We start from the raw sequence: 24668 nt of genomic DNA on the forward strand, positions 1-24668 counted from the left end.
CTCTAGAGTAACCCATAACATTAACCAAACTAACGAATATTTATTCTCGAATTAGCTCTTCCTATCGGAATTTCGCAAGCCACTTCCGTTGTGCATGAATATAATCCGGTGATAATGAATGAATACGTTCAGGAAGCCCAACCCAGATACTAGGATCAGTTGAGGTGCAAAACTTCCTCGAAACAAATTGTTACCCGATACCTAGTGTGTCACGAATCGATAGAAACAATGTAAATACCAAAATAGAATTTAACATTGCATTTGATTCGGTTTCAAATTTTATTTGCCAGCGTAGGACTGGCATATGTGGCATTGAGGTCGATAGTCAGTGTCGCAGGTGCTACTTTATCGACAATTATGTTGAAGGTATTATTCTATTTGAACTGGCATCTCATAAACTTATTAAATTTCTGAAAAAACGTAAAAGTTGTAGAAAATTGAGTGGAAAATATGTGATGGAATCGGCCAATGCCAATAAAGTATTCAAGAAACACTTTATTATGGGATTTTTACTAAACAGTTCTACAAAAACGCATGTGTTTCGCTATACAGTGGCTTCTTTGGGCGTATCTACACTAATTATCTAAAGGAATAATTCATTCAGGCCAGTCTTCCCTTACCTGCACAGTAGACTTCAGATTCGTTGAGGTACGATACTCTGAAAGGATATGGTTTTTGGTAACTAAAATCTATAAATTCAAAGCTTTGTACAATTTTTTACAATTTGAAGTACCTGAATTTCAATTACCTGAGCTTTTCCTGTGCAAATAATGTTGAAATGTGTACCTGAGTTTGAGAATAAATCAATCAACATCAACATAAACTACTTATACGCTCTTTGGTTCTATGGGAAAAAAGTTCTTCTCGTTTGGCCAATATAAAGTTTTGGGCAAGAGCCACAAGTCAACTCATATACTCCTAATCTATGCGATACTGAAGTTTTGTTTTTATTGTTTTCAATAAGTTTACCTGAAATTATATTTGTTCTGGTCCGTAGCATGTTTTTGTAGTATCATTTTGGAAAAACGGAGTCGAAAATATTCAAGTTGTAACCGTTAAACTTCAAATTATCGTATATATACACACACCACAGGCGTTAAAACTTAACTGACCCTTCCGGCACTGTAACAATGAATTCTGCCAGCCGATTGCAGTTAAATCTGATTGGCCAGCGTAAGGAGGCTTGTTTATTTTACCCAATAGACACGAATTTGCGTGGTGTCAAGCTTTGAACATGCTTTGTTTGGGTTGCTCTGTTCGTTGGATGGATATTGGTTAGGTTTGGTACCAGAAATATTGATAGATTAGTACGAAGAAGCAGTTGAAAAGATTTTTACAGATACAAACTACATACGTGGAAATTCCCACTATTCACAGTCATTTGATAATCATTATAGAAATCAAATTAGTAGATTTAAATTTCTAACCCGCCACTCACCGGGGTGAGTCGCGGGGGATCACTGTCTCTCTCTTATGGGTGTTTGACAGTCCCCCGGTGCAGACCACACGGCACTCACCCAGTAAAGTTATCGGTCAACCACCCAATCCCGCACCTGCGGGTAACAGGCGTTAGCCGGTTTCAAGCTAGATGTGTGAGAGAGGGCAAGAGCCCTCGGCGGTTACTCATCCAACGCTGGAAAGGTAACTTTCCTAACATGAGTGCCCCTCGGGGTAACGTAAGGGTATGCGGTGCAGACCACACGGCGTACACCCAAAAGTTGTTGATGAACCGCCCTATCCCGCACCTACACGGGTAATGGGCGCGACATCTTCGACATATGATGTGTGGTAGAGGATGCTCGAGAGAGTCCTCGACGGTTACTTATCAAACGTTGGAAAGGGAACTTTCCTAACATGAGTTCTAGGGGGGAGGTGAGTGCCTGCTCGCGGCTGGAGGCTAATGAGCCTCATCTCCAACTGGCGTTGGCCTCTTAGGGGCAGCGGCTCCGCTAGCGGGTAAAGGGATACAGGGTTGCGGTAATCCATTCATGGATGCATTGCAGCCCCATACCGAGGCACTGGACGGCTTATGCTGTTCCGTTATCCTCGCCTGCTTCTGTACGGATCCGAGCGTTCGAGGTGTCGGGGCTCGCGGTCCTTCCGGGCTCTAGTATCCGAGTCTAGTCTTGGAGGGCACCAAGGCAGACGCTTGAGGTGTCGGACCCCGGTTGGACGGAGCTACTAGAATCCGAGCTTAGGACCCAGACCGGCCACTTCCGGGACCATATTTCCAATTGATTTGGCATGGTTGGCGGGAGCAGGTGTGCGACGCGAGCACTCTCTGGCGAAAGAAGAGCTTAGTTAACTTGTACGAACGTTCGGTCGAACGCTGCCGTCTCTTGGTTAGCCACACTAAGTAGATGTAAGGAAGCAATTCCGGGTTCGGTGAGCGGGAGGAAGCCCTGCGAAATCCTGTTGGTGTGGGGTGAGGGGCGGTACCCGCAAGAATTTCCCGAAAATCCACCCCTCCACTCCTGATCGCATCCAACACCAGGGTGCGTCTGGGGGGCCTAACCGGCCCCCCAGGCCCCCCGGTGCGGTCGTAACTATGACTCTTTTAATGGGGTGGTAGAAATCAAATTAGTAGATTCAAATTCTCAAAAAATAGCTGGAGAGCCGAAACAGAAGTTCTGATACAAAAGAACTATTGATCACGGCGCTCCTCTCATGTGATTTACTCTTTACCTGCAGTGAATTGGTTCGCAATATTCCGCAGTTTAATTGCATTCCCGCTGCGATATTGTTAACAACACTGTGATGAATATTGCTGACTTTACTTCTATTATGACATAACAGTTATTCCAAAATCAACAATCAAGAGTGACATAACCTCAACTGTCTTTGCGTACAACATGAAAACTATCATAACCAAACAAACCGAACGTTGAATATGAAAATACGTAATTTCAACAGCTCAAACATACATATCTATTAAGTTCGAAGTTTTACCAAATATGAATATAATGAACGATCATTATATATCATTGATGAATCATTTCTATGATCACAGAACGTAATGGTTCAGAAATTTTTCAACTTATCAACATATGGCCGATATTTTGCAAATACAATGTTCATAGGCTTGGTGAATACTATTCAAAACTGGTGCATAAACTCGTTTTCAGAAAAGTATGAAGTGAATTTTAAGAAATTGCACGAACATTGCATAAAATGGTATCAACCAGAGGGCAAAGATGTTTGTAAGTGATGATGAGCTTTTGATTTTTGACACGTGACTTTGAAGTGACTTATTAGGTACATTTTGATCATTAAATCAAAGTTGGGTTTCTCAAAAATAAGGAAAATATTAGGGATTGTGGTCGTTACCGTTTCGGCAAAATTATATTTTCAACTGAACACATTCCACATCTCCATTATCCAAAATACGAACATAATCCTCGAAAATCCTTGGGAAGGAAAATATTGGAAATATGTCAGTGCTGGAGGATTCACAAAGGAATTGGATAAATCTGATTCAACGTATAAAAATATGGGATTTTTCTCCCAATTTATATCGTAACCGGTTCTTTGCCCTTCAATTGAATATTTTCTTCGAAGCAGGCGGTTTCAGAACAGGAATAATCTCTTTTCCGTTGATGGCCGCTTTCTGCCACTGTTTTTTCCGGTTGATTTACCTCCGACAACCACGTAATGAGGCAACAAAAATAAATTCAGAGATTTTCAAGACGGAAAAGTCATTCCGTCTTGGTGGGAGTAAAAGAAATCATCTTATCAGGAAACTCTGTGGTTTAGGTGGGATAAAAAGCGGCTATTTCACTATTTAACTCTTCATTTCAACACCAATTATTCAAATTTCTTTTCTGTGGGAGAAAGGTTTTATTCAAAAATCAATCTCTCTTTAAAGTATGCCCCCTTCAATTTGAATTTCATTTTACGGTTACGCAGACATGTTAATGTCAAGTGTTCTTCTTTTATTCAGTGATAGTAATCAATATATGAGATGTGGAAAACAGACAAAAATATTCACCTACATTTGCGGGGATGTCATACTTTGAATCTATGGACGCCCTCTGTGTATATATTTGAAGGAACTGATGAAACAGGTAGTAACATTGCCTGGGTATTGACCTGAAACCGATTCTATTTGTGAAGGATAGAATTTTTTAATGGGTGTTTTATGTGCCTGGGTTCACAAGAAGAAGACGTAGTGATGGGTTAACTAAAAATATTGCATGAAACATTCTTTTGTGAAGCTGAAGAGCCATATACAAAAATGATCCGACAATCCATGGCTTCGTCAGTAAGAAATAGAAGAAAAAAAATCTGTTTAAAATCTGTTTTTCCTTTAATCAGCTGTCGCCCCCATACGAACGACAACTCTTAGAAGTTGAGAAACTTGTGCGAGCTAAGGACTAACGAGGTCTTACCTTTTAACGTGTGATTCCTAACACGGTTGCAGAATCATCCCAGCTTCAACCAGATAAATTCTCTCGAGAAAAATATCTGATCGAGGCGGGAATCGAACCCACGGCCTTCCGAATGTGAGTCGGACGCACTACCACCGCTGCCAATTCCACAACAAGAAGAAGAAGTGAGAAATTGAAACTAAGTCGGATTCCAAAAGTGAAGACATTCCTTTATCAATTGGCTCGAATATCGAAGCACCCAGATCCTACATAACTGCTGATGACATCGTTGAATAATTGATGATTCTTGAATATAGGATCACGATCAAGAGTTGTGAGGTTCGATGCATCAAACATTAGGGTATGCCCCGATATTTTGTTACTTTCCTCCTGTGCAAATGAGTCAATTTGTCGGACGAGAATTGAAATGGGGATACGATGTTTCTGTTATTTACTGTAGCTGGCGTCCAAATTGGACCAGTTAATTTGAAGAACCGTTTTCAATATTTTCAATTGAATTCCTATAAAAACCAAACCCTTGCCTCAGCAAACTCAAGAGCTAGTCATTTGCACTATTTTTTTACTAGAAGCAAGAGTCTTACGTCATATACTCGATTACTTCCATGATAATTAAAGGAAGTCAACTCAAACCACCCAAATATATAAATCTGTTTAAAATCTGTTTTTACGTTAACCAGCTGTCGCACCCCTACGAACGACAACCCTCAGAAGTCGAAACTTGTGCGAGCTAGGGATCAACGAGGTCTTATCTTTTAACGTGTGATTCCTAACACGGGTTGGACGATAGCAAGTGAAGATCGATCGTTCAGACTAGGGCTTGAACCACCGACCAACACGGCAGTCAATTCGAGTGAGTGAACAAAGCACCCACGCCGAACCGCTTGACTACCGACCGCTTGCATTAACAAACGACCAAATAACATCCAAACCGGAGTCACGTTCAAAGAGAACCAAATCTGGGCTAATAGGTGGTGGTCGAATGGGACTTGTAGTACCAACCGTTTCGTCATCTACTGCGGTAGACATCATCAGTGGGTATATGCGTTGAATGCGAGGATTATGTTCATATCTCGATGAGATGTGTGTCAGAAGAAATGTATAATTAATAAGCACGTATGTTCTCATACTTTTTGAAGCCAAAATTATCTGGTTAGAAGTCCCGTATTCAGACCTGGTGAATATCTTTTCTGTTACTTTTACACGGCTATATATGAAATGATCTGAAATAAGTGTATAACAAAACGTTTCGGCATATCAGAAATGAAACGTCGCTTTGAAACAATGTAGAAAAGAAGCGACCCTCATATGTAAGAAAATAACTATTCGATTGCTTTCAATAAATATTTCAGTGTGATTCAATCATCATAAAAGAGAGCAATGTACATTATCTCATATGATATAAGTTTGGCGTGGAAGAGATCAGGCCTAAAAATAACATTTTACAGCTCGCTTAGCACTTCGATTCTAACTGAGAATCGAATTAACGATGTCATAACAGAACGTTGTGAGTTTACATTGCTGTTTATCGGAATCTCAGTAAAACCATGTGTAACAGTTGGAAATTTCTGCTGTTAACACACAGAAAAGTGTTTTTTCAGCTTTCCGGAAACAATAATAAAAGCTGCAAGATGAAAGTACTGCATGAGATTCAAAGTCGGTTGAATTAGAAAAGAGTTGCCCCTTCTCGGGCTTAGTTGAATAACGTTTTGAAACTTAAGAAATTTTTATTAAATCCGAGGATGTTGAAAAGAATCGAAATTCGACACTTTCGTTTCAATTTTTTCTGGTGCTATTTACAAAGATTTGAAAAACAAACAACACCTTCTTATTGTTACTTCTCAAGCTGTACAAGATGACGTTCAAGTATTTCAATCTGACGTTTGATCATATGCCCAATTTTAATTATTAATATGGACCGGAAAAATCACCCGGTACAAGTTGGCCTTCTTGGAGGCAACTTCACTGATAATCAAATTTAATAATTGGAATTCTCCAAATTTCAAAACATTTTTCAAATAGGCCCTTGAATGAGCAACTTTTTCCAAACTCAACCAACGTTCTATATCTGATGATTTCCAATTTTCCTCTTTACCAAATTATAAATATAACATAAGTCAATCAAGTTTTTAGGTGCTTTAGACTGGATTTTTTCAAACTTTCCTATGAAAATGTTATTCAAAACAGGTATCTTGAACTTATGCATAAACGTGTGCCGGATATAAATCAACATCCAGCGTGGCATTAGCCGGGGATGTAGTTGTTTTCCAGCAGGCATTTTCCAGAACCTACGGTGTAGGTAGTGGGACGAGATGAGATTCCTCAGAAACTCAGAATTCAGGGAGCTACGAGATTCTGAGGAATGACCCTGCAACTATGTATCAGAAAAAGGTTAAGGAAACCCTAAAAATGATAGAATTGGTCATAATTGGAAAGAATAAATGTAGAGCATTGATCATGAATCCACAACCACCAAAAACTGATTTTCTCACCAACCAATTTCCTGATTAGACCTGTGGTGTCGTTTGTAACGGCACCTACTGTAAAAGTCTCAGAAATCCTCATAAAATTGATTTAAATCTATACCAATTTCAAGCCGAAATTTAGTATAAATGATTCTTAGCAATTAGTGGATAATATTAAAAGCGTAATTCTTTCTGATAACGCAAAATTAATATTGTTTGATGTCCAAAATGTATTTTCCAGTATTCCTCCAATTGAAACAAGTGGACTAGTTGAATGTCTCTACGACAAAAAACACGTGAATCCACATATAAAACAGGAAATTTAAGATTAACTTACTCTTTGTCTCTCTCAAAATTATTTCCAGCTTGAGAAAGATAGATGAGGAGTACCTATATAGGCTGACTTGTGGCTCTTGCTCGAAACTGTATATTGGCTAAACAAGGGGAACATATTCCCAAAGAATTGAAGAGCATAGAAGGAGTTTTGTAAATAGAGAGACCAATTCCACATTTACATACCACCTTTTAGCAGAAGGACATGAGTTCAATCATGAATACGACGTGTTATATTTAGAAGAAAAGAGTTTGAACGTTCAGAAATTAATAGATTCAGGAATTAGGGTAATTTACTGCATGATCATTTAGAATTTAATACCTCCCAATTTTTGAATATTTCTTCAAATGTGGAAAGAGAAACACAAGCTCAGGTAATTTAATTCAGTATAAACTCAGGTCAAAATCAGGCACTTGAAATATAGATACTTCTTCCCGGGCTACCTATAGGGCGCGTCCCCATGTGGCGGATAGGGGAAGGGCCAGGGGACTGGAGGCCCTGTCTGGGAAGCCAATGTGGCCTTAAGGACGGGGTCGCCAGACTCCTGGTCAGTGTCAGAAATAATTAGGGTGAGGAAAACTAAAACTCCCCAAAAGCCTTTGAAGAACATATCACAGTGGACCAACCTACCCAAGCTGAGGTGTAAGAAATCGTGCCGACAGCTAAATGGCTGCAGGATGATATGCGGTCATGAACGATCTCTTTGGGGTACTACTAGGCAAAACCTCATTGTAATCAGCCTTCCTCTGCTAATGCGGGGCTCTGCCAGAGGTAACCAACTCTTCCCTTGCTACTCGTGGGAACACACATGAATGAAATAACACAAAAAAAGAAACAACAAAAACCAATCCCGAGGCTGGACAGAAGTGCTCACCCCAATCTGAGGCGGTGGCTGAGGATAAACAGAAATGTCCACCCCAATCTACCACTTGGAAAGAGGCTGGACATAGCAGATCACCTCCAGCAGCAAGGGCACTTCTTGCGGCGGGCACCAAGAGCTCCGCCTTGAATGAAGGCAAGGAACTGACTGCCCCTGCAGGAAAGCTCCCTCACTTGTGCTCCCCAAGAAGGTTGAAGAAGCCGCGCAACGACAGTAATATCGCTGCACCTTCCAAAACCTTCGCGGAGGTCACCGTGAGACACCTCAAGGTGTTCGGCGAGTCTTGGCCTACACCTGCCAATATAAAGGTGACCTGTTCACCTTCCTGGGAAGGACAGGATGGACGATGACCTAGAAGGACAACTTCTCGAAAGGCTGAACCTACAATGGGTCACATGTGACCTAAGTGCTGTGAGTCTACACTCACCCTCCCTACTCTACAGTTATCAGGTACTTCTAATTGTGAAACTATATGTATTATGCATTGAATATGTAGAATGTTGTTAGTAAAGACATGCCCGAAGGAGCCATTGTATGGCGAAATACGTGTTGTTGTAAAATTGTTTAGTGAAAATCTAACAATAAAGTGTTTTTTAAATACGTTATCCAATAAGTCTTTCAAACGAATAAAACAATTCGATGATATCTCACACACTTTGTTTCAATCAAATTTAAAAATAGGAAGCGCCTAATGAAGAACCCTATATAAGATGGAGCGTATTTTTCAAAGACAGGCTGATTAGTTCAAACAAGCGACGAGGGACATGAACTAGTGAAATAAGTGGTATAATCATAAAAAGTGATTAAAGATCAGTGCTCAGTTATGACTATGACGCTAGATGTAACAATGTTGACATTAAATAGGTAGTAACAACACGTTACCTGCTGGAAATCATTTTCGTGCTTTCTTCTTCAACATACAACAGATCAAACACGATACCTGCATTTCAAACTACGGCAGCACAACTAAGAGGAGTCATGAATCAGTGAAAGGATGGCATAGTGACATTTCGAAAGGTAGCACTAAATTGCCTTCCCGCCGCTAGAATGTAGAGAGGTCCTGAATTAGTAAGACGACGGGTATCTTGTTCACCCCAGAGTAGGAAACTGTGTATCACGCTGTCATGAAATCATAATGCGAATATTCTGCAAATACCATTTTATTTCAGATGAATATAAATTCAACGTAATACCTGAATTCGCGTTTCCCTTGCTTCCAGAATCAAGTAATATTCAATAATTTAATTTCTTTTGTTTAAAAGTGGTCGACAATGTATCATTATCAATTTTACTAGGTCGGACTTCCTCTGTCTGATATTGTCGAATTACCAAAGGCAATCGAAGTCACGGAGCAAGATCTATTAATCAGTTTCGACGTGGAAGCCTTCACACCAACGTGTGAAGAAGTACTTCAAATCATATAGAAGAAACTAACCGAAGAAGAGGACCTGGAAGACAGAATGAACTTACCTACAGAAGTAATCATTGAATTACTAGGATGCTGTGTACGGAACTGCTGAAGGACGAACTCTTTACGCAAAATGAGCCAACATATATATAAAGTGGTTTGAAACTCTGGCCATTGAAGAAGCCCACAAGAAGCTCCGAGTCTGGATTAGATAAGTTGACGACACCTTCATAGTATGGAACCATGGAAATGCAGAACTAGACACCGAAGCACATGAGCAGTGTAAAACCTTCCATCACCTTCACAATGGAGAAGGAAGTCCACAACGAATTGTAATTCTCAGACGTATTGGCGAAGAGGACCGACACTAAGTGGGAAACATATGTATACTGAAAACAAACTCACACGGAACAGTATCTGAATCACGAATCCAACCACCAGCAATCCACTAAAATAGAAATCATCAAGACTTCACTGGATCGTACTTTTGAGCTATTTAATACAAACGAATGTCTAGAAAAGGAACTAGGAATCAACGCAATGGGTATTTCTAAAAATTCCAAAATCTTATAATCGTTATTGCAGACAGTTACGTTTATATCAAGGGAAAGTTCACACCATCTGACGCCACAAAGCAGTGCTACCTACCCTATAACACCATCACCTTTCTCTTGGACGAAATTCCATATAAAATGGGTGGCGAGCAAGTGGCTGTTGTTCGGAAACCCGGTATAACCATCACAATGAAAACGATATCATTCGGACAAACACATGCAAACAGATGGTCGAAAACATTGGTGAGTATCCAATTCAACCTTAACATACGTTTTACCTTTTATCCTCTGCTTTCCACTAATTGAACAAAGATGAAGAACGTGTCTAGGCTCTGATATGCATAACTCTACGCTCTGACTTTTTATGGCTTATAGATGCACCCTAGACGAATATGCTGAATGGAGATTGTAATGAATATCCACCATAGATTCGATTGAAGAAGTGAAACAGGTGTGACTTCACCGGGTAGCTTGTTTTGGGCAAAGAATTTACCAGTGCCTTATCTGGAATAACCCATCAATCTTCGCAGAGCTCGCGACTCCTTCTAGAGTCGGCGGTGTGCAAAATATTTAAACTGGTGACTTATTTATTCGACGAAATACAATTCCGTTCTTTATTTGGCAGCGGAAGACTATTCATGAATGTAAATTCAACACTCCCATCGTTGCCCGTTCGTCAAGTGTCAGAAGCGTGAACAAAACCAGACGTCTTGTCTTAATAATGCAGATTCGCAGCGTTTATTTCGCTGTCAGGGGAAGTAATTCGGTGTGAAATAGGTAAAAATTCCAACTTCTGTTCGCAGAGCGAGAATTTCCATTTCAGTAAAATCTCTAGTGGTTGCGAACTTTTATAGTGTTGTAGATAAAAACTGAACGAAGTAGATATGACAGTGGAAATAGGTAAAAATATTACACGCGTTTCTGGAATAAAATAACGTTTTCGGTTGATTCAGAAATGTAGTCTAACACTTTTTATCATTTCGTTAGAAATTCTACATTGAGTTCGTAGTTATCGACTTTTGTACAACTACAAACTGCAGATTCGAGTCACGAATCTTGAGTTTGCCTTGGTGATGAATGTAGTTCAGTACCGAAACAAGTGAAAAATACATAACTGAAGGTACATGAAGTAGTCTCTTCCGTTTCTGAACTCATACAACACAACTAATACGTACACAAGCTCCAGAACAAACGTGTAGACCCGGCGCCGTAGTGATGGCCTCCGTCGATTTAGGCGTAGTCGGAGATTTGGTGGACGCCGTTGCCGTATCCAGCAGAGGCGGCTGCTCGCAATCCACGTGCTGCTGCGATCCTGGACAGCAGAGCCATGACCTCCTAGGTAAGTCACCGGCGTACGGCTCGTCGTAGGTGCGTTCTTCAGTGCGGTCGTTTTTGCTGATGGTGTACAGGTGGCCGAAAGTCAGGTCTCTACGATTCAAATCAACGTAATATAGTGGGTTAGTGAGGAATCGATTGGAGGCACAGAAATGTACGAGAGACACATGCTTTCTTACCTATAATAGTGGTATGGGTGCAAAACATAATACCGTTCAGCTACCAAAAATATTTTTTGTTGTACGCCAGAAAAGTATCAACAGATATTGAAACTATGAGCAGAGGACCTACCAGAGTATAGAAAAGTGAGTAAGACCTTGGAAGGGAGAGAAAAAATAGCAGAAAGAACTTAAGAAGATAAGAACGAAAGAACGGGAGAAACAAAGAAGAGAAAAAAGAAGGAAGACATTTTTCGAAACGAAAAGCAAAAAAAGGAAGGAAGAACAGCTAGAGAAACGGTCCAACAACTGAACGATATTAGTCAAAGTCTGGAAAAAAAATGACTTCTAACTAATGAGTGGATCGAAATGAGGCCAAAGAAGTTCAGGAAATAAAACATGTCAATCGGCAGACTGGGAAAAATAGAAAACGAGTTAATGACAGGTTGCAGTGTCATAGAAAAAGAACCTGTACCTTTATAATGGTTAGAGAGAGATGACTCCCCAATTAAATAATTGATTTAGACCATGATACTACGAATAAAGAAGAAACATTGGATAACCGATACATGCCACCATACTAAATTCGAATTTCAAAGAACTCAACCTGTGGACCAGGAACGAGATATGGAAAAATATGTGAAGCTGGTTCAACAACAGAGCTTGATCTGATTGGCTACAGGTCAACATTAGAGACGAATCATAGGTCTTTAAGGACCAAGGAAATATTTAGGTCGCCAACACCAAAGAGGAGGAACAGATTATCAACCCAAAAAATGAACATGAAGTTACTGAGATCGATAAAGAAATTCAGCAACAGTTAGATCGGATTCTAAAGCAATAGACCCATACAGACAACAGATGAGAGAAAGCAAGAAGAAAGACGATGATCTGAAATTGGTTTGAAGCTGGCAAAACGGGGAAATTCGACCTGATTGGCAGCGAACCTTCAGGTACAGTGCAATTCTCTAGGAGTGTTGATCTTATTGGAATTCTTTATTTCTCCGCTATGGCATATTGACGGTCTAGTCTAGAGAATGCGTCATCACAGATGTGTTTGGTCAACTCCATGGGTCAAGTCAGAAACAATTCAATAGACCTTGATCTGATTGGCTGCAAGTCTTAAAGAATTGTGCGTTTGACATAATGTATTAGGTTCAGTGGATGCAGAGACGAAAGATTGCCAACAACTAAAAGAAGACATAGTCGGCCAACATCAGAGACGAATCATCGATCGTGAAGGACCAAGGAAATATATAGGTCGCCAACACCAAAGAGGAGAAACAGATTATCAACCCAGAAAGAAAACAAGGTCCTCCAACTGCAAACGGACAGCAACACATGAAGTGACACAATCGTTAGATCGGATTCTGAAGCAATAGACAACATATGAGAGAAAGCGAGAAGAAAGGTGATGATCTGAAATTGGATTGAAGCTGGCAAAACGAGGAAATTCGACCTGATTGGCAGCGAACCTCGAGGTACAGTACAATTCTCGAGGATTGTTGAGCTTGGTGAAATTCCTTATTTCTCCGCTATGGCGTATTGACGGTCTAGTCTAGAGGATGCGTCATCACAGATGTATCTGGTCAACTCCATGAGATTGAGACAGAAACAATTCAACAGACCTTGATCTGATTGGCTGATTGGCCGTAGGACTTCAAGAATTGTGCATTTACCATAATATATTAGGTTCAGTGGATGCAGAGACGAAAGATCGCCATCAACTCAAATAAGACATAGTCGGCCAACATTAGAGACGAATCATACGTCGTTAAGGACCAAGAAAATATTTAGGTCGCCACCACCAAAGAGTAGGAACAGATTATCAACCCAGAAAGGAAACAAGGTCCTTCAACAACAAATGGACAGCAACACATAAAGGTACTGAGATCGATGAAGAAATTGAGCAACCATTAGAACGGATTCTGAAGTAATAGACCCATAGACAACAGATGAGAGAAAGCGAGAAGAAAGGTGATGATTTGAAATTGGTTTGAAGCTGGCAAAACGAGGAAATTAGACCTGATTGGCAGCGTCTAGAGGATGCGTCATCACAGATGTGTTTGGTCAACTCCATGGGATCAAGTCAGAAACAATTCAACAGACCTTCATTTGATTGGCTGCAGGTCTTCAAGAATGGTGCATTTGTTATAATGTGTTAGGTTCAGTTGATGCAGAGACGAAAGATCGCCAACAACTAAAAGAAGACATAGTCAGCCTAGTCAGCCAACATCTGAGATGAATTATCGGTCGTTAAGGACCAAGGAGATATATAGGTCGCCAACATCAAAGAGAATGAACAGATTATCAACCCAGAAAGAAAACAAGGTCCTCCAACGACAAATGGGCAGCGAGAAATTTAGGTACTGAGATCGATGAAGATTCTAAAGCAACACACCCATGGACAACAAATAAGAGAAAGGGAGAAGAAAGATGATGATCTGAAATTGGTCTGAAGCTTGCAAAACGAGGAAATTCGACCTGATTGTCAAGGATTGTTGAGCCTAGTGAAATTCCTCATTTCTCTGCTATGGCATATTGATGGTCTGTAGAGGATGCGTCATCACAGATGTGTTTGGCCAACTCCATGGGGTCAAGTCGGAAACAATTCGGTATCAACAGATCCTTAGAACGTGTTTGGCAAATATACTACAGTGACATTAAGGAGTAGTGTAAACGATGAAGGGGAGTGTAAACGGATAAGTGGCCTACAAAGAGTCGGTCGTGGAAACCACGAAATATTGCCTCAAACTACAAAGAACTATACTTAGTGACCAAAAACAACTTATTCAGCCTATCACATCTAACAGTTGACTTCTAGGAGATAACCCTGTACTTCCACACGTAAAGACTTGTTTCCTGTGATGATGATGATCTTACCAAATGGTTACGTCAGGCGAGTTACTCAGCAAAAGGTAACTTGGAGAGAAGCCTACGTTAATCAGTACGTCACTGGGATCAATGATCCGATAACGTATAGCGACTTTGCGTCACGATAGCAACGTATCTAGCAAAACAATAATCTAAAGGCTAGCGACGATGACCTGAACAGTCGATGACGAATATACTGGAGTATTCGTCCGCAGAGCAGATTAGTTAGATGACTGGAAAACAAAACAAGTTATAGTAACATTTGAGAGAGTGAAATACTTTTCATTAATTGAGAGGAATTTTATGAAGTTAAACACACCATTTGATGCCAGGGGAATCTCTCAATCATTTCTCTGCCTCACACACGAATTCCCGACCCCCGTACTTACCCTCCGAAATGTCCACCGACGCAGCACTTGCCATGGTCCACCCCTCCGAAGTTACAATTCTTGTAGCTCACCTCGTAATCGGTGAGAAAATTCGGCCGTCCATCAGCTAGGATCTTCCCGTAGAGGAAATTCGGGTGCATGTGTGTTTCGGCGGCGGGAACGACATCTTTACCCGGCCCCAGTTTCGGGCCCGACTCCGGCGACCTCAGCAGGAGCTTCTCGGGACTCGGGGTGCCGGTGCAGGTATCAACCGGGTTGAAGATGTAGGTTGTGAGGCAGCTCTTGTCGTCACCGCCGCCATTTTCCAAAGTTAGATCCGCGCCCGCCAGTATGACGTTTAGTTACGGGCCGGGAAAGTCGCAGCACTCACTAGAAGAGTTCACTGTTTGTTATCAGAATGGAAGTTTTGCACGGTCACATGTTACACGCGACGATTCACCAGATGTTCACATCATGTCACTTTTTCGTTGAAATTGCCACTAAAACAATCCGTGTTTATTTAGTTGCGTGTGCCAAAACAGCGAAATCGTATGCAATATTCTCCAAGGGCAAAGGTTGGAGATTCAATAACAACGAATCTAAAATAAGTGACGAGAGAGGTTCTTATTCTCAAATGGTTGGTGTGAAAGGTTAACAAAAAAATATAGAAGTAGAGATATTGTGAATATGTTTACAGCTTCCTTCAAAAAGCATTCAAAAGTATTTTATTGATAATGATGATTTTTAGAGCAACCCATCAAAGCTAACGCAACTGTCAATCACATTTCAACATCTCCTATTAATCACTCCGGCTATAAATTACACTTGATACCTAGATTATGAATTTCTTTAATTAAAATCGCCAATCAATCCTTGAATATTGGCATTCGGTAGATAAAAGTAGCGTAATTACACAGAGACCAGTTTTCGTTCTTGAACCCACGGTTAATATTTCATTCCTTTCAAAGCGAGTGGAAAAAATTAATTATGAGAAGGCATAAGATCGTTTCAGAAATAGATTCTAAAAGTGTTGAGATTTTTTAAAGAAAACGAACTATGATTCAGACTGTCGGTTTTCTTTATGGAATAATCCTTGGAACAGTGGCCATTATTCATATCTGAATTTAATTAGAAGGGAACCGATGAAACAGGAAATGAATTCTGTGTCTTTTTATATTTTGAGAGTTGGTTGAGAATTAATCATGGACTAAATTATTGAAAACACTGAAAATACAGGATTGAAACAATCCAAATTGTGTAGAAGCTATCTGTCGTTTTGTTTGGCCGTGGTCTGTAGGTTTTTATGACTAACGTTGCGTTTACTACTGCGGTATACAATTGGATTACCTAACCTTGTTTGTGTACGATTAAGGACAGGTGGCCAGATTTTATTATTGTTAATTGCCTCTACTTTATGTCATCTGTCATCTTCTAGGCACCCTTCAAAGGGTGCCTAGAAGATAAGAATTGCATTTACCGGATACCCTGCGAGTGCGGAGAATCATACATCGGTGAAACTAAGAGGTCATTGAAAGTTCGCATTGCTGAGTACAAGAAAGAAACACACACAGCGATGAGAAACCAGCAAATCCGGAATAGCAGAGCATGTTTGGACTCATCAACATAACATCAAATGGGCTCAAGCTGAAATCATCCACAAGGAGGAACATTGGTTTAGGAGAAAATTCAAAGAAGCCGCGTATATGTTGTCCAACAACGCATTTAGTCAAGCTAGCGTAGAGATACGTCACATATGGAAACCTCTAATCAAGTGAAAAACGACCAACTCCCGCCAAACGGTCATCTCCCGCCAAAACCAATGAAGCGGAAAGAGGGAAGAGGGGATAGGTGAAAGCACTCGAATGACCTATAAATAGTCAGATCTCGGAGAAATAAGTCCAATTGCCACCCGAAGACGATTGTGGATACTAACAATCGAAACGTTGTGACATAACTTGGTTTGAAATCTTTTAATTTTAATTTTTTCATTTTTTGTTAATGATATTTTTGATTTTTTAATTTTTTCACCTTTTATTATTATTTCAATTTTTATTTGTTTGGTTGTTGCTTGTATGTTATTTCTTTGTAATTTCAGTTGTTTGTTAAACAACTGATGAAATAGATAAGGCAACATTACAAAATTGATTTACGACTAGTAGATGAGGCAACATTGTAAAACTAATTTGAGACAATTAAGACGCAGGTATCTAGCAGAGGTATCTCTGTATAATGTTTGTAACTATTTGAATGTTTTCCTCGACTTTGACGTTCGGATTATTAAACCTAGATGTCGCCCTATGGTGAAAACATGTTTATCAAATCTAAGAATGATTTGTTAATGGTGAAGAAATCTTTTTTATAATATATAATGATTTAAACAAATTGTTATTTTCGTCTCCATGAACACTTGCATTCCTTGTGGAATTTCAAAATTATGAAAAACTGGTATGCTTGAACGAATTACAAAAGGTCAACAAGCCAGTAAGTAACAAATGACTATTAAAACATCAATTTCATGCACCCAAACCATACAGACGACGTAGTAAAATGTACTTCAAATTGATCGTGAACAAACAAGAGAACACGCCTAAAAAATCCACTTATTTTCCATTAAAGATACATTACACATGATAAATGTTTCACGTTTCCCCGGAATATATATATAACGTGCCATAAACTTTACTGCCATGAAAATAAATAAAATGAATGTGGAAATCGAATTAACCTCGAAGATGTTACCAGGACGATTTTACTGTTCCGGAAGAAAAACTGAGGCACCGTTTGGAAATATAAGTAAGTGAATTATAAATATCGAACGGGAAAAACTGTAGAAAACGTAGGCTACAGAAGAAGCAAATAATAGATAACAATAAATCGGTATGTTGAAAACGAATTATTAACACAGCAGTGCAACGCGACCATTCTATCAAAAAAGTATCGGGAATTGGTCATTTGAAAAACCCGCGTCAAGGGATGGTCAAAATTATTTTGGTAGCTAGGTTGGCATCACTGTCCTCTAGACTCACGTGGAGTTTGAGCGCCATCCGTCATTTAGTTTGTTTACATTATTCACTATAATAGCAGGGGGGGGATATCCAATCCTCATCCCAATTTTTCTTTTATATCCTGATCATTTAACCTCTGTATGTATTCTTTGTCCGATCATTCCTACCAGCAAGTATTGAAAAACCGTAAAGAAAAAGCAGATGCCCAAGTTACGAGTTCAAATTACATAACAAAGAGACATATCATGTGGACTTATTGTCTATCAACAACATATTGACGTAGTTTGCTTTGAGCAAGACACACTACGTCTCTGGACGAAGCGACTATTGCATGACATCTGTTATGTAATAGGAGGAGACTGGTCTACTGCGCCGTAATGGAAGCAAAGACCATAAGAAAAGAGAGAAGAAGAAGAAGAATTTGTTCATTAACCTCAAACGTGTTTTGTGATTTTGACAATACCGAAGCACTGAAAATGTTGAAATAGACTAACTGTGAATCGACTGTATCAAAAACACGCGCATTTAACGGGTACAGTGCATTTAAAAGCGGTAGAAATGTGGTGGAAGATTTGCCATCAGCCATCAACATCCTCAGTCGAATTCAACATCGCTAGAGTAAAGGAAATGGTGACAGAAATTAGTCGTGTGATAGCCACTGGACTTTTCTTGTCTCACGATCCAGTCCATACCATTTTAAACGATTTTTCAGGCATGAAATGTGTTACTACTCGGCTAGTACCAAAAGACCTGAATTTTCTGCAGAAACTCAATCGCGTTTAATGTTGGAACTAGTCATTCCGACCCCACATTCATGAAACTGGTGAAGAGACATAGGATGACGAATTCGATATGCAAACCAAACAACAAGCTTCGGAATGGCACTTTCCAACTCAGCCGGAACCGAAAAAAGCTCGTCAGAGTCCAAAAAAAGTGAAGGTGATGTTGACAATAAATGAAGAATATTATCTAAACGCTATGGAACCTTAAAGTGAGAAAATTCTTGTGTATCATTGTGAACAAATTTCTGGCCAAAAATTGAACAAATCTTATCGAACAGCCATCGTATTAACCTGATATGGGTCCGGTGGACTTTTTTCCAAGTCTCACATTTCCACTTCGAAGCACACGTTTTCAGTCGAAAGATTGCATGAAAGAGAATTTGCAAGGAGTACTGAAGTCAATTCCAAAAAATGGCGTAGGTGTATTATTTCGAAACGGATCTACTTCAATGGCGATACAATAAATTTGGATTAAAAATACATATTTTTCGTTTCACTGACCAATTGCTGGTAAAGATCTCCCAACGAAGGTTATGTGGTATGAATAAGGTCTCATACAAGATTTTTTACACAGAAAATTTGTTTCTTGGGGAGTTTGAGGGATTTCCTTTATTAAATGATGTCAGAATCCCTAATTCCATTTTTCAATTTTTTGCATTAAAAGTTGCTGAGGTGTGCACAGTTTTCTGGTTCGAAACAGTGTTCCAAGCTAAGAACTGCTGAGAAGCAGCCTTTGTGATTCCAGCGACATGATTGTGCATAAACATTTTGGTGTCCATTTTAATCCCAAATAAAGGTATCGAAGCAGCAAGCGGAATTGTTTATCCTGACATTATTATATCCAGTTCGGAGACATTTATCTTTTTGGAGAGAAGCGATGTCAAATTAAAATACCAACACACGTTCATTATTTCAGTATATTCATTCTACTATTACACAGAATATATACCAATAATTGAAATACATCCAATACGGATAATAAGTATAATAAATTCATAGCAATCACCCTGTAAAAATATTCATTCCTTCAGTTGATCATTTATTTTTATCAAATTCCATGTTCTTCAGGCTAATCATATAAGCTCGACCTTGAAGCAAAATTCCTTATCTTCAAAGAAAAAAAGGTTCGCTTTTCATTCTTATCAAGAGAAATTTGGATTATTTTTTTCTGAGCGAGTGTCAGCTCAACACATTTGTGGATTCTAGGCACCACAATAGAAAACACAAGTAAATATTATTAATTGTTATCTGAAGGTATAACATACCCACTGTTTTGGGGATATTTGTGAAATACCTCGGTTTTCACAATCTAATCTAGTGAGGCCATCCTTTATCTACGGTCTTTTTATTTTCACCCTCAATCTTTCTTATTCTGCCTCCGGGAGCCTACAACAGAAATCATCCAGTAATGTCAGCATTGTTGGAAGGGTGACATTTATACCACTCCAGGAGCAGGCTATCTTTTGGAATTAGTGCTACTGTTTGGCTAAACCACTTGTGAAGAACCTATATTGTATTGCTGATAGTTCGACTTGGCTATTCGTACACTCCATGACAAGTAAGGTACAACAACTTGGATGCTGAAGGGAAAACCGTGATAAGTTCATACGTTTGTGACCAACTAAGGTTATTTACCTCATCACTGTAACCCAAAAGTATACTTCAAATTCCAGCTTAAAGAATGTAACACCTTTTTCAATAAGATCGAGGTTGTTACAACTTTCACCCCAATTCGAAATCGTCTCTAGATCCTCATTAAGATATGCAACCTCCTGCTGCCGCTGAAGATGTTCCTCCGTAGCCGATATCCTGGAATCCAAATGGAATGACTAGACAAGTGTGCTGTCGTCAGCAATATATTGGATACTTGTTTCTTTCAATAAATCGTTGATATACAATGAAAAAAAGGTTGGAGACAATATGGCTTCCTGGGGAAAACTAGCGTTGATAGTAAAAGTATTCGAGAGATATCCATCGACGGCCACTTGCAGGAAACGTTCTTTCTGGAAGTTGGACACATGATCAAAGACCTTATAAAGCGCAACAGTTCTCGACCTCCATGTGTTTTGATTTGTCATTCCAAATATGGGTGACATACGATAGAAAATCGCCTGTTGATCTTTGTTTCCATATTGAGGATCGCTGAAGATGTTGAAGCCTTCCAAATATTCAAGGACATAGTGGTTTACGGCTTTTTCCATGATTTTTGATATCACTAATCGCAAAACGACTGGTCTATAGTAGTTTGGAAGATTTTTGTTGCCCTTATTGGGTATAGGCTGACAACGAGCAATTCCCCAACAAGAAAGAAAAACCCCTTCCTTGTAAGACATATTGAAAAGTCTGCAAGGTTCTGGTATGAGTTCATTGGCGCACTTTTTCAGTACGATGACGGGCAGTTCATCAGGCCCAGACTCCTTGTTGATATGAAGCAGTGGCATTCCTTAGGATTTCTTCCAAAATAAAGAAATGGCAGTGGAGTTCTACATCATATTTTCTTCCAGGCAGATAATTGGAGCAAATTCAAAGGAACACAAGAAAAAAAAATCTGTAATGTAGAAAAATCTTCTTGAAACATCACGATATGCCTAAATCGGTTTTCTTCTGATTATGATAACTTGGTTAGCGAAACAAACTTTGAGAACAGTGTTCTTGTTCCGGTGTGTGGAAAACCGTTTTTATTGAATTTTCACGTTCATATTCATGTCAGAACTCATCAGGTGCGTTGATTGGTTAAAAGAATATCCTAGGTATCTCTTCTTCAATTGAATATTTCATTTTCGTGTACATTTTCTACATCCTCCACCCTTCGTTGCACATCAGTTTAATCAACTGCACGCGTAGCAACTTCATCACCATATTAATTGAAACAGACTTTCGACTAATTATTGCTATTTATAGACGCCGTACCGGAGTTCTGCTGCCATTCCCATCGCTGATGATTATTGAATAACTCATTTAGGACAAAAGGCTATCGAGTCGAGAGTAAAACGACCTGTCACGTTGTACAGGTAGTTACTTCAATTAGGTTTCGCTTCCGTTTATCCACTATTAACATATCTCACTAATGACGGGTATCGATTTCTCATCGGCCTCGAGCTATTAGTTCACTTCAGAATAAAATAAACTGGGGAGAATGAACTTTTTGATGAGTCGTTGAGCTTTTTCAGCGAGTCGGTTTGTATATCTATAATCGTCGCAAAACGCCTTCCTTTCATGAGTCTCTTCGATCTTGGGAACAAGAAAAAGTCGCAAGGGATCAAATCTGCTGAAAACGGTGGCTGAGGCATGATTACGGTTTTGTTTTTGGAAAAAAAAATACCAGCAGGTAATTATAGCAGGTGCATTATAGTGATGAATTGTTATTCCACAATACTTTGTATTGCTTCATGTCGTTCACGAATTTAGCTCAAAAAGAGTCATTGGAAGTAAAATAAAGCTCATTATTTATTCGTTATAGAAAATATATAGGACCCTTCACAAAAAAGTTTCGAGCTCATTAATCCTTTTCCGCAAAACTGAACTTGAACGAAGTTTGAATTGATAGGGGTATATTTTTAGGGGAAACTAATTTTTTGGGAAAGAAATGTTTCGTCTTTTTACTTCTTTAACTCCATACGAAAAGATGGGGGAATCTTCTGAAATTAATTATTAACGAAGATATGTAGAATCCAATATATTGCTTTGCTGACGACAGCACAGTTGTCTCGTCATTCCGTTTGGATTCCAGGACATCGGCTACAGAGGCATATCTTCACCGGCAGCGAGAGGTTGCATGTCTTAATGAAGATTTAGTGGCAACACTGTTTTTGACAAATCACGCGTGAATCGTGTCTTGTGTCATTGTCAAACTTGTTCAGATTGGTCTATAATTCAACCATTAATCGACTTACGAATGAACAACGCTTGCAAATTATTGAATTTTATTATCAAAATTCATGCTCGGTAAAGAAAGTGCATCGTGCAGTTCTTCCAATTCATGGGCAGTTTCGTCGGCCTACTGAGGAAGCTATTCGGAAGCATGTGACTAAATTTCGAACCCAGTTTACATTATTGGACATTAAACCACCAACACACATACGTAGAGTGAGGACTGAGGAAAATATTGCGGCCGTATCCGCCAGTGTTCGTGATGACCGTGAAATGTCGATTCGCCGTCGTTCGCAGCAATTGGGCCTCTGCTACTCCACTACGTGGAAAATTTTGCGAATAGATTTGGGTGTTGAACCTTATAAGATACAGCTGGTGCAAGAATTGAAGCCACACGACCTCCCACAACGTCTTACATTTGGTGAATGGGCGCTGGTAATGTTGGAGGAAGATCAATATTTTTATAGAAAAATTGTGTTCAGCGACGAGGCTCATTTCTGGTTGAATGGATACGTTAACAAGCAAAATTGCTGCATCTGGAATGAAGACCAGCCACAAGCATTGCAAGAGCTACCGAAGCATCCCAAAAAAGTCACTGTTTGGTGTGGATTATGGGTCGGTGGCATTATCGGGACGTACTTCTTCAAAGACAATGGCCGGGTCGTTACTGTGAATGGCGAGCGCTACCGTGTGATGATTGACGACTTTTTGTTGCCCAAAATGGAAGAATTGGACATGCTTGACGTGTGGTTTCGACAAGACGATGCCACATGTTACACGGCAATGTAACAATGTCCCAATTATGTGAAGCCTTCGGTGAACAGTTTATATCACGTTTGGGGCCCACATGGCCGCCTAGGTCGTGTGATTTAACACCTTTGGATTATTTCGTGTGGGGTCATGTTAAAGCTCATAAAGCTCATAAATATCGGTCGATATGTTAAAGAGAGTGTGCCAAAATTGGACCTTGCGCATGGGCCATCTAAAGCGAAGCCGCGGATAACATTTGCATGAAATCATCTTCAAACATTAAATTATATTGATCGTTATATCGATTTCAATGAAAATTTCATCAATTTTTTCAAAATTTTTGTGTTGTTTTGAAAATCAAATCCTATACCTCTTGGAAAATCACCCGTTATAAGTGAATTCGAATTTTTCTACATTACAGTGCCACAAAAACCCAGGCATCGGTTTCCTCCAAAGAGATAAATGTTTTCGAACCGGATATAATGATGTGTCAGGTCAGACAATTCCGCTTTCTGTTTCGATGAGTTTGTTGGGGATTAAAATGAACACCGATATGTCTTGGCACAATCATTTCGCTGGAATTGCTGCTTCTCAAAAGCTTGGAACACTTGGAACTTTTGAAGCTTTATAAAGCTCAGATCAGACCTCTTTTGGAGTATTGTTCTTTCGAAATACAAACTAAGTAGAGAAAAGTAATTTTGTATAACTCACTGTTTATATAAAAGTATACTTTCAAAAGAAGTTTTCTTTCATGAAATTCAATGTTAATATAAAAGTAGCTAGTTCAGGAGGGCTTTTTCTTTCAGTTTTTGTGAAAGAGTCTTATTCGCATGATCTACACATCTATGTATAGAGTTACTCCTTTCAAAATTGATTGCTTTCTTTCTTTCTTTGGGAGATTTCCTCATTTTTTTGTATCAAGATGGAGTAGTAGAAAACCAAAAATTTTCAATTTGAACACTTATTAATTTTGCTCACTTCGCTTTAAAAATACGACTACTAAAATCTTACGTTTCAACACTCTCTAATGCATTAGGGAAAAACATTATCATCTAAATAATAACTTTTCACGAAACTCCATGACCATAACTTCAAAGTTTCTTCACCTTTCCGTTCGAGTCACGAATAAAATGACGGGCAAACATTAGCTAAATTGTCAGCTGTTATAACAACAATAAATAACTGCTCGTCATATAGTTACTATCATAAGTTTGTTTGCCCTAATTAACGTTATAATTGTACAGTCACGATGCTACGCCATTAATTAATGCTGATTATATTAGTCTAGGGACCACAGTTGTCTTCAGAAGAGATCTGGTTTCTACGGATATTATTGTGAAAATTCCTAGAAAATTTGTAAAGTGTAGGTCTTATCTGTTTAGCATGTTCAGTCTGTATTTTGCGTGTTCGGCGATTTTCTGCAATCGAAAAAAAAATGAATTTGCATAAAATTCGTGTAAAAATGGTTAAAAGAGCTCAAAAATCCTTAAAATATTGAGA

At 39.3% G+C, this 24668-nt stretch overlaps 1 protein-coding gene across 8 annotated transcripts in view; it reads right to left on the reverse strand.

The window, feature by feature from the left end:
* LOC111510848 (colorectal mutant cancer protein) overlaps positions 1 to 24668 on the reverse strand; it is an 81402-nt gene that overhangs the window by 27035 nt on the left and 29699 nt on the right. For 5 of the 8 annotated variants that reach the window (XM_074169260.1, XM_074169263.1, XM_074169257.1 and 2 more), the window contains exons 2-3: positions 14783 to 15261; positions 11202 to 11454 (exon numbers count right to left, since the gene is read on the reverse strand). The exons of 1 other annotated variant lie outside the window; for it this stretch is intronic. In XM_074169260.1, coding sequence (XP_074025361.1) covers positions 11202 to 11454; positions 14783 to 14922 — 393 coding nt within the window. In that variant the 5' untranslated portion in view covers positions 14923 to 15261. Of the gene's footprint in view, positions 1 to 11201; positions 11455 to 14782; positions 15361 to 24668 lie in introns of all 8 variants that reach the window. 2 more of the 8 variants (XM_074169259.1, XM_074169258.1) reach the window with 1 other exon arrangement.

Source organism: Leptinotarsa decemlineata, unplaced genomic scaffold, assembly GCF_025532065.1.
Source record: "Leptinotarsa decemlineata unplaced genomic scaffold, Ldec_3_MD MMD2_P_RNA_scaffold_5, whole genome shotgun sequence".
NCBI lineage: Eukaryota > Metazoa > Arthropoda > Insecta > Coleoptera > Chrysomelidae > Leptinotarsa > Leptinotarsa decemlineata.